At 45.5% G+C, this 17,830-nt stretch overlaps 1 protein-coding gene across 1 annotated transcript in view; it reads right to left on the bottom strand.

The window, feature by feature from the left end:
* Window positions 1–17,830, bottom strand: part of Kif5c (kinesin family member 5C) — a 153,153-nt gene that overhangs the window by 65,319 nt on the left and 70,004 nt on the right. The window contains exons 8-10 of the mRNA XM_038337821.1: window positions 15,391–15,515; window positions 12,978–13,082; window positions 12,482–12,630 (exon numbers count right to left, since the gene is read on the bottom strand). Coding sequence (XP_038193749.1) covers window positions 12,482–12,630; window positions 12,978–13,082; window positions 15,391–15,515 — 379 coding nt within the window. The remainder of the gene's footprint in view (window positions 1–12,481; window positions 12,631–12,977; window positions 13,083–15,390; window positions 15,516–17,830) is intronic.

Here is a 17,830-nt window from a genome sequence, read left to right on the forward strand (position 1 = left end):
TGTCTGATGTGGGTACTGAGGCCTGAACACTGGTCCTCATGACAGAACTAAAAACCCTCTGAACTGCCGAGCCATCTCTCCAGCCTCACACTATTACTCTTTGAGGCTCCAAAACCATCCTGTCCTTTTCTCCTTCACATTCCATCAGCCTTTCAATCCAATGGACTTCTATTCCAATTGTGTCTCAGGGTCCCGTCTTGTCTAACTTCCTGTTTTCAGACCTACGATTATAGGCTTATCCCAGTGTTCAGCATGTTCCTTTAAGCAGCCCACAGACCACTGCCAGGTTCATCTCTAGACAGAATTCCCAATTAATTCAATAAGCATTTCTAGAGCACTAGAGACATACCAAGACAGATGGGCGAGGTCCCCAGTCCCTTAGAGCTTGGGGTTTCTTATGCCAGTGACAAAACTGAGCAATCAGTCACTTCTCTTATTTGTTATTGGTGCCTAGAACCAAAGTGCTGGGCACATGCCAAAACATGGTTATAGAACAGGTGGGCCACATAGTGAGGGAGGCTGACTGGTGGACGCCATGGCTTCCTACTGATCCCTTCATCAAAGGCGAGGATCACCATGCTAGAGTAAAGGGCTGGTTGTTCTCAAATCATCTCATGCTTTAAAAATAGCCAGAAGTTGGGATTTTTTAATATTTGTATTTTGTTTTTAGCAAAAATAATGTGTGGCAAGCATGCAACACGGGCACTGTTTTTCATGATCTCCCAGGGCACGTGGCCGAGGGGGTATCATGCCCTGTGCACAGCAGCTGGACAGCTGGTGAAAGGAGAAGCTGGGAAGAAAAGACAAACACCACATCTGTACTAGGTGAGATTAAACAAAAGGCTCGGCTCACCTACGTCGGCACAGAAATGGACAGGTTTAGCCACATCCTAGAAAAAGTGGGTTCCTCGTGTAGGAGTCCATTTGCTACTTACTTGTTAGGCAGGTAAGCTCACGTGAAATATATGATGCTCTCTTACTTGCTATTGACATTCTCACTTTAATCTCCAAACAATTCTAGGACTGTCATGTTTGCTGGAAGGGCTGATGTGTGATCCAGGTTAATTACTGTTGTCATCAAATGACATTCGGGACCTGATTTCTATTTTGGTGCAAAAAACTCAGTCCTCCGCAGTTCTACAGATGTCGTTCCAAAATTAATTCTGAAAGCAGACAACTAAATAGCCCGACTGTCGAAAGAGGAGTTAAACCACTTAAGTGTTGGACTCACTGAAGAATTAGGATCATTCTCATTTGCCATAGCTTGAGGCTGCTCTCTCCGGAACTGTCTCAACTCTCATTGTTCAAGAGCAGTAATTTTATTACTACGTTACTTTGTTGCTGTCTGGCATTCTCACCCCGCCTTCCAGCATCCTCAGGCGGTGCTGCGGCTGCGGCTGGGTTGCAAGCACAGGCACAGCAGTGCCCGTTCCGCGACCAACTCAAGGCACAAAGTGAAAAAGATCGCTCATAGCTAAAATGCCTGCTGTCATCGAGGGATATACTTTAAGACTCCCAATTCTACTTAAGTCATAAACAGTCCCCAGATGGCCCCAATGGTACCAGAGGGGAAAAGATGGAGCCCCTGTACTGTCCCCAGGCAGGGCTAGTCAGGGGTACATTCTTTAAGAAGACCTATCAAGGTTTTTGCAGGACAGCTGATTCTGGTTTCTGAGCTGCCCAGAACATTCTTTTTCTTCTGTTTCTGGAGTAAGCAGAGTCTTGACAGTGAAGCGATGACCCATGCATCTTGCACAATATGCAGAGTTTAACAAAAGTACGGAAGGGTGCAGAGAAACACTGGGTGATGTAGTACCATTGTTAGAAGCCATGAGAGAAGCCTCAAAAAGAGAACTAGAAGAGATAACTTGCTTGTGGGACCCATAACGGCCTGTGGTCTTGGGCAATCCAGCCCAAAATGAGTCTTCAGGGAAATAAATACCTGGCACTCATTCCCTCTGTCCTTTTTGATCACCTACCCATGTTTTTTCCTTACTGGCCTGACACCACCCAGCTCTGCACACTGCCATCTGATCTATGGGAAGTGCACACACGGCCCAGCTGTGCACCACTGCCATCTGATCTACGAGAAGTGCACACACCGCCCAGCTGTACACCATTGCCATCTGATCTACAGGAAGTGCTCACAGAGCAGAACCATAGTTTTTTGATTTATGGCAATAAAACTCCAGTTCCGCATAAGAATCTTATCCCAGGTGGATCATAGGGTAAAGCAGTAAAATGTCTAAAAGGAAATACAGAGAATGTTCTCAAGACCTGTGTTAGATGAAGATTTCTTGACTATAACATAAAAGAAAAAAATCAACTATCAAATTTAAAACTTCCCTCACTAAAAATCATTAAGAGAGTTAAAAGGCAAGTCATAAAATAGAAGAAGACCCTGAACTACATACAGACAACAGAGCTATCTGGAGGAACTCCTATAAATCAAGAAGTAAAAAAGAAAAAACAGGCAAAGACTTGAACGGGCAGTTCCCGAAAGGAGTGCCATTAAACACTGCAAAGAGAATACCAGACATCATTAACCACTGGGAAATGCAATTAAAACGGCAACAAGATATCTTTCCATGCCCAACAGAAGAGCTAATTCATGAGAAAGAACAATGATTTTACCTCTGGCGAGCTACTATGAGTATAAAATTGTTACTATAATTTTAGAAGCGTGGTTTGTAAGGCCGTCTAAAACTATATGCCACACCCTATGACCCATATCTAAATTACCTAACAAATAATAGGGACACAGGCAGCAGATATCTGTAATGTTGATAATAACCCCTAACTGAAAGCAGTCCAAACGCTTACCAACAATACAATGAATACATTCTATATAACTATACACAAAACTGCTATACATACTATAAGCCCAAACACTTACCAACAATACAATGAATACATACTATATAACTATACACAAAACTGCTACACCCAAACACTGTGAATGAGTTCCCCAGACACAATAATACGGAAAAGGGGCTGGGTGAAAACAGTACTGTATGGTCTTATGCACCTGAGGTTCAAAGGCCTGCAATTCCAATCCATGCTTACTGAAGTCGGGATGGTGCCTACTGTTGTGCACATAGCACTGGCTAAACGGGTGCAAGACGAAGGCTTCTAAGGCAGTGGGAGGTGGTTACATATTTGTGCGCATTTGTAAATGCTTATAAATTGTACACATTAAGCTTATGCATTTTACTATATGCATGCTATATTCAATAAAAATGAGCTATAGAAGTACACTTATATAGAAAGCAACACACCCCCACCTAAACCTCCCTCCCCTTTCATATCACCTGTGAATGGGAGAGGAAGGTAGAGGAGGAAGGATAATTAACTCTAAGGATGTTTAGAAAAGCTATATGGAAACCTATTTTAGAAGCTTCCTAAGTATATACATATATTCATATGAAAGAGTTTAATTGGAGTTGCCCTACATAAGGGCTCATGCTCTTCTCATGGGCCATAGGATGCCAAATACAAAGCCTAGTGTCAGATATGGGCTGCTTTCCATTGAGTTACGCATGTCGGGGGCAACCCAGAGACCTCTCCAAAAACAACACAGGCCGGGGTTGGTCACCAAAACTTGGGGGGTAAGACCCTGTTGCTGAAGATACCACACACTTTGGTCAAGTAGGAGAGGAAGGTGCTATGTAGGCTGCTGGGGTGTGAAGTCATCAATAGCCTTCCCAGCTGTGATCACCACAATGACCAGTGCTGTGAATATGCCAAACTGGTACAAAGGCGGTTTGAACGATATGGGCGTAACCAACTGATTTCTGGTTGAACTGAATTCCATAGGAGAAAACACATACCTGGCACTATGAATCTGGCCAAGGACCCATGCTTGGGGAGCACACATGTCCCAGGGGTAACCTACTGTTATCATTTTGCTAAACAGACATAGTATCAAACTGATCTCTGAACTTATATCCCTGTGCCTATACATTAAGCAGTGCTGCTCTCTGTCCTCATGAGAGACATTTAAGGAAACACAAAGGTTCCGTGGACAGTGTTTAAGCCAAAGACTCCTAACTGGTCAAAGCACAAGTGTGTCTATGACACTCTCACCCACTACTGGTATATGTATGTGGCCCTTACACTTAGGTTCAAGGACCATCACAGAAGAGGTGGCAGAAATATTCTAAGAGCAAGAGGTTGGGGCCAGCATGAGAGAAACGGCCTTCTGGACAGGACAAGACTGCTGAGTCCATGAGCTCACCGCAGCTATGCTCGCCTTCACAAGACCTGCATAAGAACAGCATCCTAGCATGGAAGAAGAGACCCGCCTCGCAAGCCAGATCCCACCATTAACTGAGGAGCTTCTGACAGCTGATGGCTTCTGGGGAGTGACAGTTGGGTTTTTTAAGGATGTGGCCCTGGTAGGTCTACTATACGCCACCCATATGAGTACATATATACACACACATATACGTGTGTGTGTGTGTGTGTGTGTGTGTGTGTGTATGTGTATGCAGCACAAATTGGATCCTTCAAGTTATTTAAAAAAAAAAAAAAAGAGGACACGAAGTTGGGAGGAGTTGGGGGTGGAGGTGTGGATTTGAGAAGAATTGGGGAAAGAGTGGAAAGCGAATAGGATCAAAATACACTGTGTGACATTCTTAAGGAATTAATCCAAATATATTTTTTAAAAAGGAAAGGAAACACATCAGATACAAGCATTTCCACACTGTGGAACAAACCACAACTACTAAAAGAGAAATTGAATTTCTGTGCCCAGAGGGTTTTTCTTAATAGAACAAATATTCTCCTGCCTAGGATGGCTGGAATCAATCCTGAAGGGCGAATAAAAGGTTCTCAGTGCTCCTTTTCCTAAGAGACCAGAAGTAAAGCAATGTGGGATAGCGGCAATCTCTCTGTCCTTTCCCCACGAACTCCAGCAAATCAGAGCTGAGTAATCCGAAAGATCGTTGGTCCCTACCTTTCGCTCTGCCGACTGCCTTTCTTCCCACGCGTGCCCAGCTATGTGCCACCGCTCTAGGCTACGTAGTGGGATCTCAGAGTGTGTTTATACAACTAAGTGGGTTATCGGGTTAAGAGCAGAAGAGCTGACCTCCCTAGTTGCGCCCTACAGCAATTGTGAGAGAGAGCCCTGCACCTTGACCCTGGTGGTGTGAGTATGGGTGACCCAGATCCGAAGACCTGAAGCAGGAGAACGGGCCCCATTGCTGTAGGCTACGCTGGGTGAGGTAGCCCAGGCGGCGCTGGAGAGCTCATCTGGGTAGTGGCAATGAAGGAAAGCTGGTGGGCTGATCACCAGCTACCATCCAGTCCCAGAACCAGAGCTATAAGTTGGCCTAGTCCAGCATCCACCTCATCTGTGAACTGTTGGAGCAGGTGAAGGAGACAAACCTACAGATCCAAAACAACAGGATCTCCATGATCCAGAACAACAGAATGTCCAGGAGAAGCCCCAGTGAGATCAGTGGTGTAGCAGAAGCCAAAGGCCTTGAGGCAGCCCAATGACTCGCGGTAATGAACACTTGTAAGTAATGATGGATGAACTATAGAGTAAACGTGATTCAACGAGCCACACCACAGCTCCCACAAGATTCTCTCTCTCTCCCTCTCCCTCTCCCTCTCCCTCTCCCTCTCCCTCTCTCTCTCTCTCTCTCTCTGTTTTGCTATGTTTTGTTTGTGTTTTGGGTTTGTTTTGAGGGGAAGGTTGCAAGGGCAGAGATGAGTGGAATCGGAATGCATGATGAAAAAAATCCATGTATCTATTTCTAAAATCAGACTATGCTGTCTGTATAACATTATTCGTATGCATGTTGACAGGGCTGAGCATTTGGTGTCAGATAAACAATCATTGTGATCTCTTCAGAGAAGACTGTTTCTCCCATGTTCAGCATTCCTTAGTTGCCTGTAGTTCTTCGTGTAGAGTTGAGGCCTTAAGGCCTTGAGAGACAAAGAATGAAGTAGAATAGGTAGGAAGGGGGGTGGGATCTAAGAGAAGGTGGGGAAGGGGAAAGATGATCAACATATATTGTATGAAAAAAAATATAAAGCCAATAAATAAAAAACAAACAAAACAAGGTAAAACCCACAGCAGAGCCCAAGGCTGGAGATATGACTCAGGCAAAAGCACTTCCTGCTCCTGCAGAGGACCCAAGTTTGGTTCCCAGAACCTATATGATGACTCTCAGCCGTCTGTCACTCCAGTTCCAGAGGATCCAATGCCCTCTTCTGGTCCCCTTGGGCATCAGGCATGCATGCTGTACACAAACTTATCCTGGCAAATGTTCATACCCATAAAAAAATAAACACTTTGTTTCAGATAGGCTCTCTCTGTGCAGCACTGACTGTCCTGGAACTCACCAAGTAGACTAGATTGGCCTCAGGTTCAGAGATCTGCCTGCGTCTGCCTCTGAGACCTGGGATTAAAAATATGGGCTATCATACCTGATTGAAAATAAATCTTTTTTTCCAAGAGATTCTTTTTTTAACTTTGATGGATTTTATGTAACAACCATTAATGACATGACTTTCAAAGAGAACAAGGAAGGTACATTGGACAGTTTGAAGGGAGAAAGGAGAAGGGAGAAATGATGTAATTATAATTTCAAAAGAAAAAACTCACAATAAATGCCCAAAATATATAAAAAATGCCAAAACAAACAAAACAACAAAGCATCCAAAAGATGGAGTCTTCCAGATACAACATGGTCGATGCACATATGAGCTCACAGAGCCTGTAACTGCACAGTTCACACAGAGTCTCAGCACAGAGGAAAGGGGAGGTGGACATAAAGTCCCACCCCTAACCAAGAAGCTATTTGCAAGTGATGCCTGCTAGGATTGAAGTGTCACTGGGTATATCAACCTCGCTCAACGTCAGGCCCCATGCTCAGTAGTTGGCCAATGCAAAATGGTTTTGCCCTGTGCACATGTCAGATCCCAAAGAAACCCAGGCTCACCCAGGACCTGTGGCTCATCCCACCATGTCTCATACTGTCTCCTACCTAACTTCTTCAGCTCAAGGGCTTCCCTTCCCTTCACCCACCTTCTTTCCAGGATAAACCTGCCACACACTCGTGGTCCTTGGCTCCCCTCTTGGTCCACTTGCCCTCTCTCCTCTTCTCTTCCTCTCTTGCCATCCCCACCCCACCTTCTCCCCCACCTCTTCTCTCATGGCCTGGTTCAGTCTGGACCCTTCCAGATGCCTCTGGCTGAACTCCCCCTCATATCTACAATAAACCCTCTCCTCAAACATACTCAAGAACGATCCTCATTTTCATTTACTTTAGAGACTGTCAAAAGGCTTTCGCTTCCTGGATCTTTTATGTTTTGTTGTTGTTGTGTTTTTTTTTTAAATCCCACTTATTTACTGCCTAGAATCACACTATGGAGCATTACATGGAGACTTAGACATGGTAAGTCAACATGGATCCTGGCGCCCATGACTTGGGACACGGTACAGAAACAGATATGTGCCTTTGCTGCTCACCTTAGCTTGCAAAAGAATTTCAGTTAGTTCACAGCCACACACGAACCCACTAAGACAGCAGAAACCAAGGAAGAATCTTAAGGCCAGTTTTTATCATTTTGTCAAAAGCCTAACAGTCATACATTGCTTCAAAACAGGGTTTATTCAGAAATCCCTCAGGAAGCATTGTGCCAGCATCACAGAGTGCGTTTATACACATAAGAGGGATTAGACATCACGAGGGTGACATAGTCTCACATGATAGGTTGGTGTTATGCAAACAGCATGGCAAGAGGAGCAACGTGCAGCCAGATCAGATGGGGATGCTATCTCTATGACACAGGGGAACACGCCAGTGGCCTTCTAGAGCTGTATCCGAGCTATTTACCACTGAAACTGCAAGGGCCTGTGATTGACTCTAATGTGTGCTGACACATTTGCCTGTTTACAGCCGGAACCCCAGTCAGTCCTGAACAAAATCCTAACCATAGCTCCTCGGGGGAAGAATCCATATTCAATCTTAGTTCTGCCCTAAAAGAAGATCCATTTGGCAACACAAAGCCCACCGTGTGGATGCCAATGGTGTCTGTTTTACAGTTTGTCTTGCATTGCCTTGCTACAGAGATTCAAATACCACTTCAGTCATGTGTCACCTGGGTTTGCCTGGGTATCAGATCTCTTCTCCCTCCAGGGAGGAATGAGGCCAAGTTTCTTTTAAAGGCCCTTGAAGCTAACGCCTCAGGGAAGACAGCAGTGATCAGGGGATGCAGTGCACCTTCACCTGGATGCAAACACTGAGATGGTTCTTTTTAAAGAGTCTCCCCGCAATGCAAAGAAGACAGCCACCTTCTGCTCTCAAGCATCATCGCCTTCCCAGCACCCCCCAGGCCCTCCCGTCCCCGAGGGTCCAGTTCGCCCATGAAGAGGCGCACTCTCAGGCTCTGAGAGGAGTAAGCACATCTATTTCAACAGCTGAGGCTGAGCACCCGCACCTGACACTGAAGGCGTCTCCATCATGCACACTTGCAAACAGCCCTTCGTGCATCGGAGAAGACTGCCAGTCAGTGGCCGGGCTCACTCGACACCCTGTCAAGTCCCGGGTGTAGTCCTTGCCTGTTTCTTCATTGATCTCTTCATCTCTTCTACTTACATCCCCTGGCAATGTTTCTGACTACAAGCACACTATCTTTAGAGTCTCCTCTGACCACTCTGGCCTCCTTAAAGAGCTGAGGATGTGGGTTCTTGGTGCTGCTAGCTTCAGCATCTTCCTTTGCTCTCCAGGTGTTCCAGAAAATGCTGGTACTTGAATAAGGGAGCTCTGGGAAACCCCGCACTTTTCATGCATAGCAAATTCTGTAATTCACGCTTTGCACATTGAGTGTCGGGAGAGAGCGAGAGGAGGGTAGGAAGAAAGGGGAGAGAATGAGAGAGACAGCAGGGCCCTCGAGGAGGGCAGGAGGGCATTCATCTCCATCTTTCAGGGGTTATCAAGGAAACAGAGAGAGACAAGGCTATAGACCCCAATAGACATACAATGGATTCTTCTTTTAGTTTCCTAAGGAAACTGGCTCATGTGTCTGTCTGTGGGGGCCATCAAAGCTAAGTCAGGTCCAAGCTGCCAGCTGGAAATGCAGGTGCAAGTGTGTATTCTGGTCTTCAATTATTCCTGGGAAACCCCAGGTTTTGCTTTTCAAGTCCTCAAGGTCAGAGGACGGGCCATGCCCAGGGTCATCTACTTGACTTGGTCAAGTGAGTACAACCATTAACCATCAAAAAAAAAAAAAATACTGTCAGAGCAATAGCTAGATCTGTGTTTGTTTAAAGAGCCTAGTCATGTATTTGGGTGTGAAATTAACATCACATCACAACTTCCGATTGGCCCTGGGTCTCAGCTGCTGCATAAACACCTCAGAACACACATCTGCTCCAAAGCACCCTCCAGGCCTGGAAAGGGCTCCCTACTTCTGGGGGAAAGGGCCAGCCCATGAGGAGGGATGAAAACCCTGATGACCAGCGACGAGCTGGCGTTTAGTTAAACTTACACCACACAGTATCTCTTCCTGTAAGAGCTTCCATTACCCACCAGTGTGCCAGCAACAGGCTCGCCATCAGAGGTGAGTTAATTCTTGGTTTATGTCAAGTGCACCGAAGTGTGTGCCTTGGCCAAACTGCTCGCTCTGTCTCTGCAGGTAATTTGTCCGCGCACTGTTGTGCCATGAATTTTACATGTACACTATTCGGTCTCTGCAGAATCCAGCTGTCGCCATGGCAGGCAGCTTCATTCAAATGATGGCATGGTTTCTCTTTGATAGCAGTGCACACCAGGACACAAAGACCATTACTCTTCTCGAAGTATCAATCCCCATTCACATTCAACATGCAAACAGACGGAATTATCTGTGCTGGCCCAAGGTACACTGACTCAGGCCTTCCTGCACTGACTGGTGGGTCCCTCAAGGCCCTCTTTCCTTCACCCCACCCCCAACCAAATCAAGGCATGTTAAACAGACTTACAGATTTGAGTTCACACACATCTGAAAGTTCCAAATATCTTTTTTTAGAAAAATGTGAGAAAAATACTATGAAAGAGTAATTAAAAGCTAAAGAATAAAATTCTGGAGTCTAAAAACAAAAACAAAATTCACAAAATGTTTTAATGTGGCGTTTGATTTTCAGGTATCTGGATTACCTGCTTCTCTCTGACACACAGGTAGAATTGTCTGCCTCTGCACTGGCGGAGTGCTAGGCACTCAGAGGGCTAAAGGGACAAGCTTGATCAATTCAAAACCTAGACAGCGTGAATTTTACTTTTGTCTGAATCCAGTACTAAACCTAGAATCTTAAGGAAGGCTGGCTAGGCTCTTTGCAGGGTACCCTCAGGCACCTGTAGACCCTGATAGCTTTGTACAATTTCAAAGCACATGTTGCTGTTTATCCAGCCCAGGAAACATATATACTTCCCTTGTGTCCTTGAGAGAATCGCAGAACTCACGCTGCTCAAGGTTCTTCGACAAGAGCAAAATGAACACTGGCTATCTGACTCTTGGGACACACCCGGCAGCCTCTCTGAGTTCAAAGTTTCTGAGTTCAATCTTATTAGCGATCAGATCCCATATCTAACATGGTGTTTGGACCCATGTCTGCTGTGTAATTGGGCCCAATGAATATAGTTAATAAAGCAGATAGAAGGCCCACAGAAAAAACCACTGTCCTTACAGGGCCACTTCATATGTGGATAGAGAGAAAAGGAACAAACTATCACATATTCCTGATCACTAGATCCAGGTCAATGACAGATCAGTGGGACAGTGATGACCCAGCTCAGCAAGAACCCTGCAGAGGCTCACTTGCTGTCTTGTTCACTAAACATATACTTATTAATCACCTACTGCATACTCCCCATGCTGGAAAGCAGATGCCAATGGCAAATGTACTGTCTGCTGTCTGACCAACTATTTCATCTGGAAACATAGTTGATGTTACATTTTATTTCCCAGAATCCTAAATTACCTATAGTACTTCTTTACCCATTAGTTCCAGAAGTGAAATTCTATCTCATTCAAATCTGCCCCTTATATCACAAGGCTGTTCCTTATTTCCAGGCTAGTCTTAGCCATGACTATGACCTTCTAATCCTCAATACCGCTGGTGTTTAAGGCCAAAGAAGGTGAGCTTGAAATCAGTAACCTCCTCTGTTCCAGACACTGTCAAAGCGATAATGCCAGAAGCTCAATCATCCTCCCAAAAGTCCTTGCAAGGAACCCCTCCATCTCAATAGCCAAGAGATGTGACGCTCAGAGAAGTCAAGCAGAGAATGGCTCAATGGCCAGGAAACAAAGGTGTCACCCCACTGCAATGCCACTGCCTCAAACATTAGCCTAATCAAGGAAGTCATTTCGGAGGAAGCAAAGGGGCCCAACCCTGTTAAAAGGATAGGCCAGTTCTACAACATTTCAACACAGTTATTGTTTAGAGAGCCCACAGGTGCCTATGTTCTGTTGAGGTTTAGGAAAAGACCAGGATGTTCCAATTCAAACACGTAACAACTTCCCATAGAGAATGCCCACCCCATCTGCCCCATCTGAAACTACTTTATCCAAATAATCATTGGATACAAACTCCCAAGACTCAAGCAGGGGAGCACCAGGAGCCCCACTAACACCCAAGGCAGTAAGGGCCACAGACAGCTCATCAGCTGTCTAGCACTGAGCATAGCAAAGGTAGGAGAGTCCATATCTGTTCCCGCTCAGCCCAGTGCACACCAAAGATACTCAGATCATCTAAAACCTCAACACTACAGGCTTAGGCAACAATCCCCCCCCCCCCACCAAAGCACAGCTGAGAAGACAGGGTCTGGCAATCTAAGCAAACAAGACTGAAGGTCAGCTGTGGGCAGCAGGACACAGTAGGTAAAATAGAGTGTGTTAAGAAAGGCAAGGAAGGTAAGAACCACCCACACATGGGAAGCCTCACCCACCTGCTGAAGTCCACAGAGGCAGGGCATGTCGACTCGGGCCTTTCAAACAGTGAGAAGGTGGTCACCCTCCACCCTTTTCCCCCATACACCCTACGCCTCCTACCATCGGAGTTAATGCATCTGATTCCTTTCCTCCGTTATTCTTGCCTCTCCTCGGCCTTTATCTAAGTTTCTGGTTGTTTTTATGAACAACTTTGCAATGGATCCCAGATTCCAGACTTAAAGATAGTTATCAACCTTCAGATTTATGTAGGTGAAATTATATAGAGCTAAATGCTTAGCTTCAAGTCCATGAAGAACAAAAGCTATTGGACCAACGAGTTGGGTGTTTTGTTTTGTTCAACATCACTCTTCCAACAGGCACATTCCTGACCACTACTGAAAACATAATCCCTGTGGCCCCAGTCAATAATGCCTCAAGTTTACAGGTCATCTGCAAGAAGCAATGTAATAATTATTTGCCCCTCTGACCATTGCCCCAAGCCATCCACACGTAAGACATAACCTAGTTCAGAGCATGGGTTCTGAGACCCCGCACGCACCTCTGTCCAAACATCAGCGTGGACTTGGTCTCGGCTTCATTGAAGACTGACGGAGAACAGCAAATGACAATTGTGGTCCTACAGTTCCCACCCAGAGAGTCCTGGAGAATCCGAGTCATCTTGCTGTCCCGGTACGGCACATGTGTTTTCTAGTTAAGAAGAGAAGGAGAATTGGTTTTGACAGCCCATTCAAAGAAAACTACAGAAGCAAGCGGGCCAAACTTAGAAACACGAGGAATAAGAATTTGCAGCCAGGTCTTTGGCTCTTGCCAAGAAATGTCCATTCTGTGACCCATATCACTGGAAGTTAGCATCACCGTTCATAATTTCTAGTGGAGTGGATCTCCCGGCAACAAGCGCCCCAGCCAGGAATCCCTCTGCTCTCTTCCAAAGAGGAAAGCAAATGAATGGCTGGGATATGTGGCAAAGAGAACACATAAACCCCAAAGGCCGCTTCCCATAAAACTATTTAATAGATGGCGACAGGATTACTTACTGTCCCTTCTGCCAAGGCAGAGATCACATTTCCAAGAGCAGACAAAGACTTGTTGATATTTTTAGCTTCATCAAGAACAGCTCCCTCGGCACCAGTTTTGCTGACCTACCAGAGGACAGAAACAGCAGTGAGGCCAGGGGCAATAGAGAACAGAAAATGCAAACTCATGGAGGACAGCAGGCAGACCCTCCGGGGAAGCCCGGGATGAGCGTAAGAACCACAGCGATCCTGCTGTCCCTGGAGCCTGAAGCTGAGGATTTGATCTCTCCTGCTGTCATTTTCCTCTCAATTGAGTTTTAATGGAATGGCTGAAATGCCCCAAGTGGGAAAACTGTAGATACTTCCCCGGGGGACATCAATCCAAGAAAACCAGGCTCCTGGAGTACCATTGCCGCGGCGAGCTGGGTCCTGGGGGACTAAACCACAGCCTCCCAGTCAGACGGGGTCCATGGGGCACAGGGAGGAAAACACTAACGAGCCCAATTTCCGGCAGAGAAACTGGTGCTCTATTCCTTCTCTATTTGCTTCTGGAGCAAGGAGGGAGCGGGTGGGGACCTAAGGAAGACAGGGAAGGATATCTCAAATGCGAAAGACTTAGGGAGGTCTGAAAAGACAAGGGGATGTGCGCTACACTATAAATTTGATTTTCTCCTACAGCCCTCCGCACACAGTGCCTCCCCTACTGCGTTTAGTCCAGGTAATCTCACATTCACAGCATTTACTCTAGGCGGAGGGGTTTATAAAACCTGCCATTTTTTTAAAGAAGGACTGAAACTCAGTAAAAATTTTTCCTGGCTGCCCAGGCAAAAACTACAGGGTGGACAGCTGCTTTCTAAAAAAAAAAAAAAAAAAAGCAGAGAAATAACTTTAACTGGACAAAGATTGACTTCAAAAACATATTGAAGGAGAGGCCCCCTCCCTCCGTGACATAGGGAAATGCTTATGGCGGGGGGAACCTCTGAAAACAGGACAGAATTCTTCTATCCTGGAGCTGCAGAGGGCAGCTTGCTTGCAAACAGAGACATCACGAAGTGATGGCCACAAAAAGCAGCAGCCGATTGCAGGAGTTTTTAGATGATCTCTAATTTGAGCATCTTAACTCCATGAAATATTCAGAGTAGGGGCTATCTATCACCTTCCATTGACAGGCAAGGACAATGAGCTCCAGAGATGTCACTTGGCCAACCTAAGGGAATGATGGCCCTATGGGGTGGTGGAAACTAAAGCCCAGAGCTCTGTTCTTAAGACAGTCCACTCATATGGAGTCATCTGGGGAAAAAGAAAACAGAGGAACCAACAAAACTACAGGAAAGACACTTGAAATATCTTGTAAGTGCCATTAGAAGAAGCGCCAGCCACCAGCAGGAGGCCATTGTCTCAGGTATTTCAGTCCGAAATAACACATCTCCACATGATTCTCTGCATGGGCCTGTGCCGGACACAGCAGTTAATTTAGTGGTCAGGATAGAGCTGAATGATGCTCCCTTCATCCTGGTGAGTGACCAGGAACATGGCCAGCTCACACATAGAACATTTGAGATGCCCAGCCAGGAATATCCAATGTTTTTCTCTTTGGGACAAAGGCAAATTTGAGGACAATTCAAAAAGCCATGACTTACATGGATATTCGTGGCCATAGCTAGCGTTCAGGAACTTAGCAGTGTGAGGCTTGTAAACGGCAGTAAGTGGCAACCACCTGGACAGCCAGGGAGCCTGATAAGGACATCCAGGTGACGTCACTGATGAGTGCAGGAAGAGGCATTGTGCATGTGGACTAGCTCTATGATGTCTAAAAGGGGCTGTGTCCTGCCAGAGTGTGACAAGTGGGACATCCCCTGGGGCTGTGGAGGGGAAGATGGTGATTCCGGACGAGGTCTTAGCCAGTTCCTGGAGGCACAGAATTGACTACAGGTGTGTAAAGAGGCTTACAACAAAACCACAGAAAGCTTCCTAATCGGGAGGAACCAGTGTCACTCATAGGGGACTGTGGCTTCAGACCCGCTCCCGGTAGAACTGGAACACTGGGCGGGCCCAGATTCCAGACTTTTCCTTAGCAAGGCAAAGCTGCAGAAGCAGGGCCACCATGCTCCAGAGGCAGAGCCCTTCCTAGCCCACTGGAGTCCATACAACGGACGGCTCCCCCCATCCTAAGAGTGTCCCTCCCACCTCTGAGCTGCTGCCTTGCTAGGCGAAGTCATACTAACACCTTCTTAACGCACAGGCCCTACTAAGCACAAATGAACTTTTGAAACCGAAAAGGAAATGAGAAAAACTTGACAGTTGCGTGCCTCAACATTTTAAACCTCTTAAAAAAAAAAAAAAAAACAGGGAGTAAAAGGCATAAAAATTATACAGCTGTACACTTGAGCAAATAACGGGGAAATTATAGATAATATTAATAAGAACCAATTACCTTTTCACTCCCAGCCAAATCGACCAAATACAGCTTCCCACTGAGTTTCTTCTCCGTCTCCACGTTCTCTTGTTTAATGTTAATCAGGAAGATGCTGTGGCTCCTCGAGCTGTGTTCGTTCATGTCTGGAATGAAGAATGGTTTACTGCTCTACAGAGAACACGTGAGCAGAGGCAGCCAACCTCCGCCCTCCAAACCAGAGCCAGTCATGGCCCACCGTGGCAGTTCTCTGCGGGCAGGGCAGCTGATTTCAGAGTGTATTGGGGGCCACTGTCGCTTCTTTCAGAACAGAAAAAGAAAAAAAAAAGACACTCATCTCATTCCAGAGATGATAGATTTACAATGTCTTCAAGTAACAAAGGAATTAACCTAACCTTGTTGGTGAGCAGTTTAAGATAACAGATGCTCAGGGTCTGCCTGAAGCCCCGTATCCCATATGATGCTCTAATCTCACTCACCAAGAAGCTCACAGCTTCCCTGACGGACCCATGGAAACCATCGGACTGTACCACAGTGTCTGATACAGTTCTTCCTACTCATATGTGTAGCCTGTGTTACCAGGTCTACCATAAACTTAAAGGAAGATTAAGACACACAACTCTATAACCCACAAAGAGGCCTCCTCAGGGAATAAATGTGCTTTATTAGGTCAGGGTACCTTTTCCACTGAAGCCCACAAATGTCTTATTCAACTTTTGTCATCTCTCAAAAACATCTTATCAGATTGTTCCTAAAAATTCTAAGGATCCCATTTTAAAAATTACAAATGCTGGGCCTTTAATTCCAGCACCGGGGAAATAGAAGCAGGTGGATCTCTGAGTTCAAGGACAACCTGGTCTACAGAGTGAGTTCCAGGACAGCCAGGGCTACACTGAGAATCTCTGTCTAGAACCCCCCCCCCAAAAAAGGTCACAAATAACAAAAATAACAAACAAATTTGGCAACACTGCATGCTACAAAGTCAACATGTAAAGGGCATTTATGTTTCTATATATTACTAACAATGCCTGACCTGAAATATTAAGACAACAATCTATTTACGATAACAATAGAAAAGATAAAATACTTAAGAATAAACTTAAAGCCGGGCGGTGGTGGCGCACGCCTTTAATCCCAGCACTCGGGAGGCAGAGGCAGACGGATATCTGTGAGTTCGAGGCCAGCCTGGTCTACAAGAGCTAGTTCCAGGACAGGCTCCAAAGCCACAAAGAAACTCTGTCTCGAAAAACCAAAAAAAAAAAAAAAATAATAATAATAATAATAAAATAAAATAAACTTAAAGAAAATGATAGGTTTTTAGACAAAAGCTACAAAATGTTGCTTAAAAGATATTAAAACAGCTGGGTGATGGTGGTGCACGCCTTTAATTCCAGTGCTTGGGAAGCAGAGGCAGACAGATCTGAATTCGAAGCCAGCCTGGTTTACAAAAGCTAGTTCCAGGACAGGCCCCAGAGAAACTACAGAGAAACCCTGACTCGAAATAAAAGAAAAACAAACAAAACCCCAAGAAACCAAAAAGATGTTAAAACAGATACAGATGAATGGAAATAAAATCCCATAACTTATTAAAAGATTAAATAGTGTTAAGCATCAAAATCGGGTTTGAAGAAACAGCTTTAAAAGATAAAGTTTCACTGTGTGAGCATGAGGACGGGAGTTTGGAGTCCCAGAACCCATATAAGCTGGGCAGGCCTGGCAGCCATCTGCAATCCTAGCCCTGGAAGGCCGAAACAGATCAGGCCCAGAGCAAGGTAGCTAGTTAGACTAGCTACACCCAGTAAGTTCTGTATCAGTGAGAGAGGCTGCCTCAAGAAAATGTTAAGACTGAGCAATATCAGCTTCAGGCCTACACACACACACACACACACACCATGCACATGGACCTGCCCACATGTGATCCTGCTGTCATACACCACACATGCATCCACGTAAAGAACAGATGTAAACATTAGCCAAAACAATCTACTCAATGCAACTCAGTCTCAACGATTATTGTATACAGAAATAGAAGAATCGATCCTAAAATTTTTAAATTCATACAGATTCGCACAACATCCTGAATAATCAAGCTGATCTCGAAAAGTAAAACGGGAGCTGCGGAGATGGACAGATAGTAAAGCTCCCACTGCACTGGCGTGAGAACCCGAGTTCAGGTCTCCGCTGGGGAAGATTGGGAAGGTTGTGGAGACAGATGGTAGGATGTTGCCCACAATGCAAGTGGACCCAACACCAGAGCACTGTTAAATATACTTGCCGCACTGAAATAGAAACGGGGGCTGACGGGATGACTCAATGGGAAAAGATGCTTGCTGTCAAGTCTGATGTCTGAGTTCAATTTCCAGGGCCCACATGTCAGGGAGAAGCCACTCCCTCAAGCTGTCTTCTACCTTCCACATGTACATCTATACACAGGCACGCATGAGCACACACGCACTCACAA

Source organism: Arvicola amphibius, chromosome 7 (genome assembly GCF_903992535.2).
Source record: "Arvicola amphibius chromosome 7, mArvAmp1.2, whole genome shotgun sequence".
Taxonomy (NCBI): Eukaryota; Metazoa; Chordata; class Mammalia; order Rodentia; family Cricetidae; genus Arvicola; species Arvicola amphibius.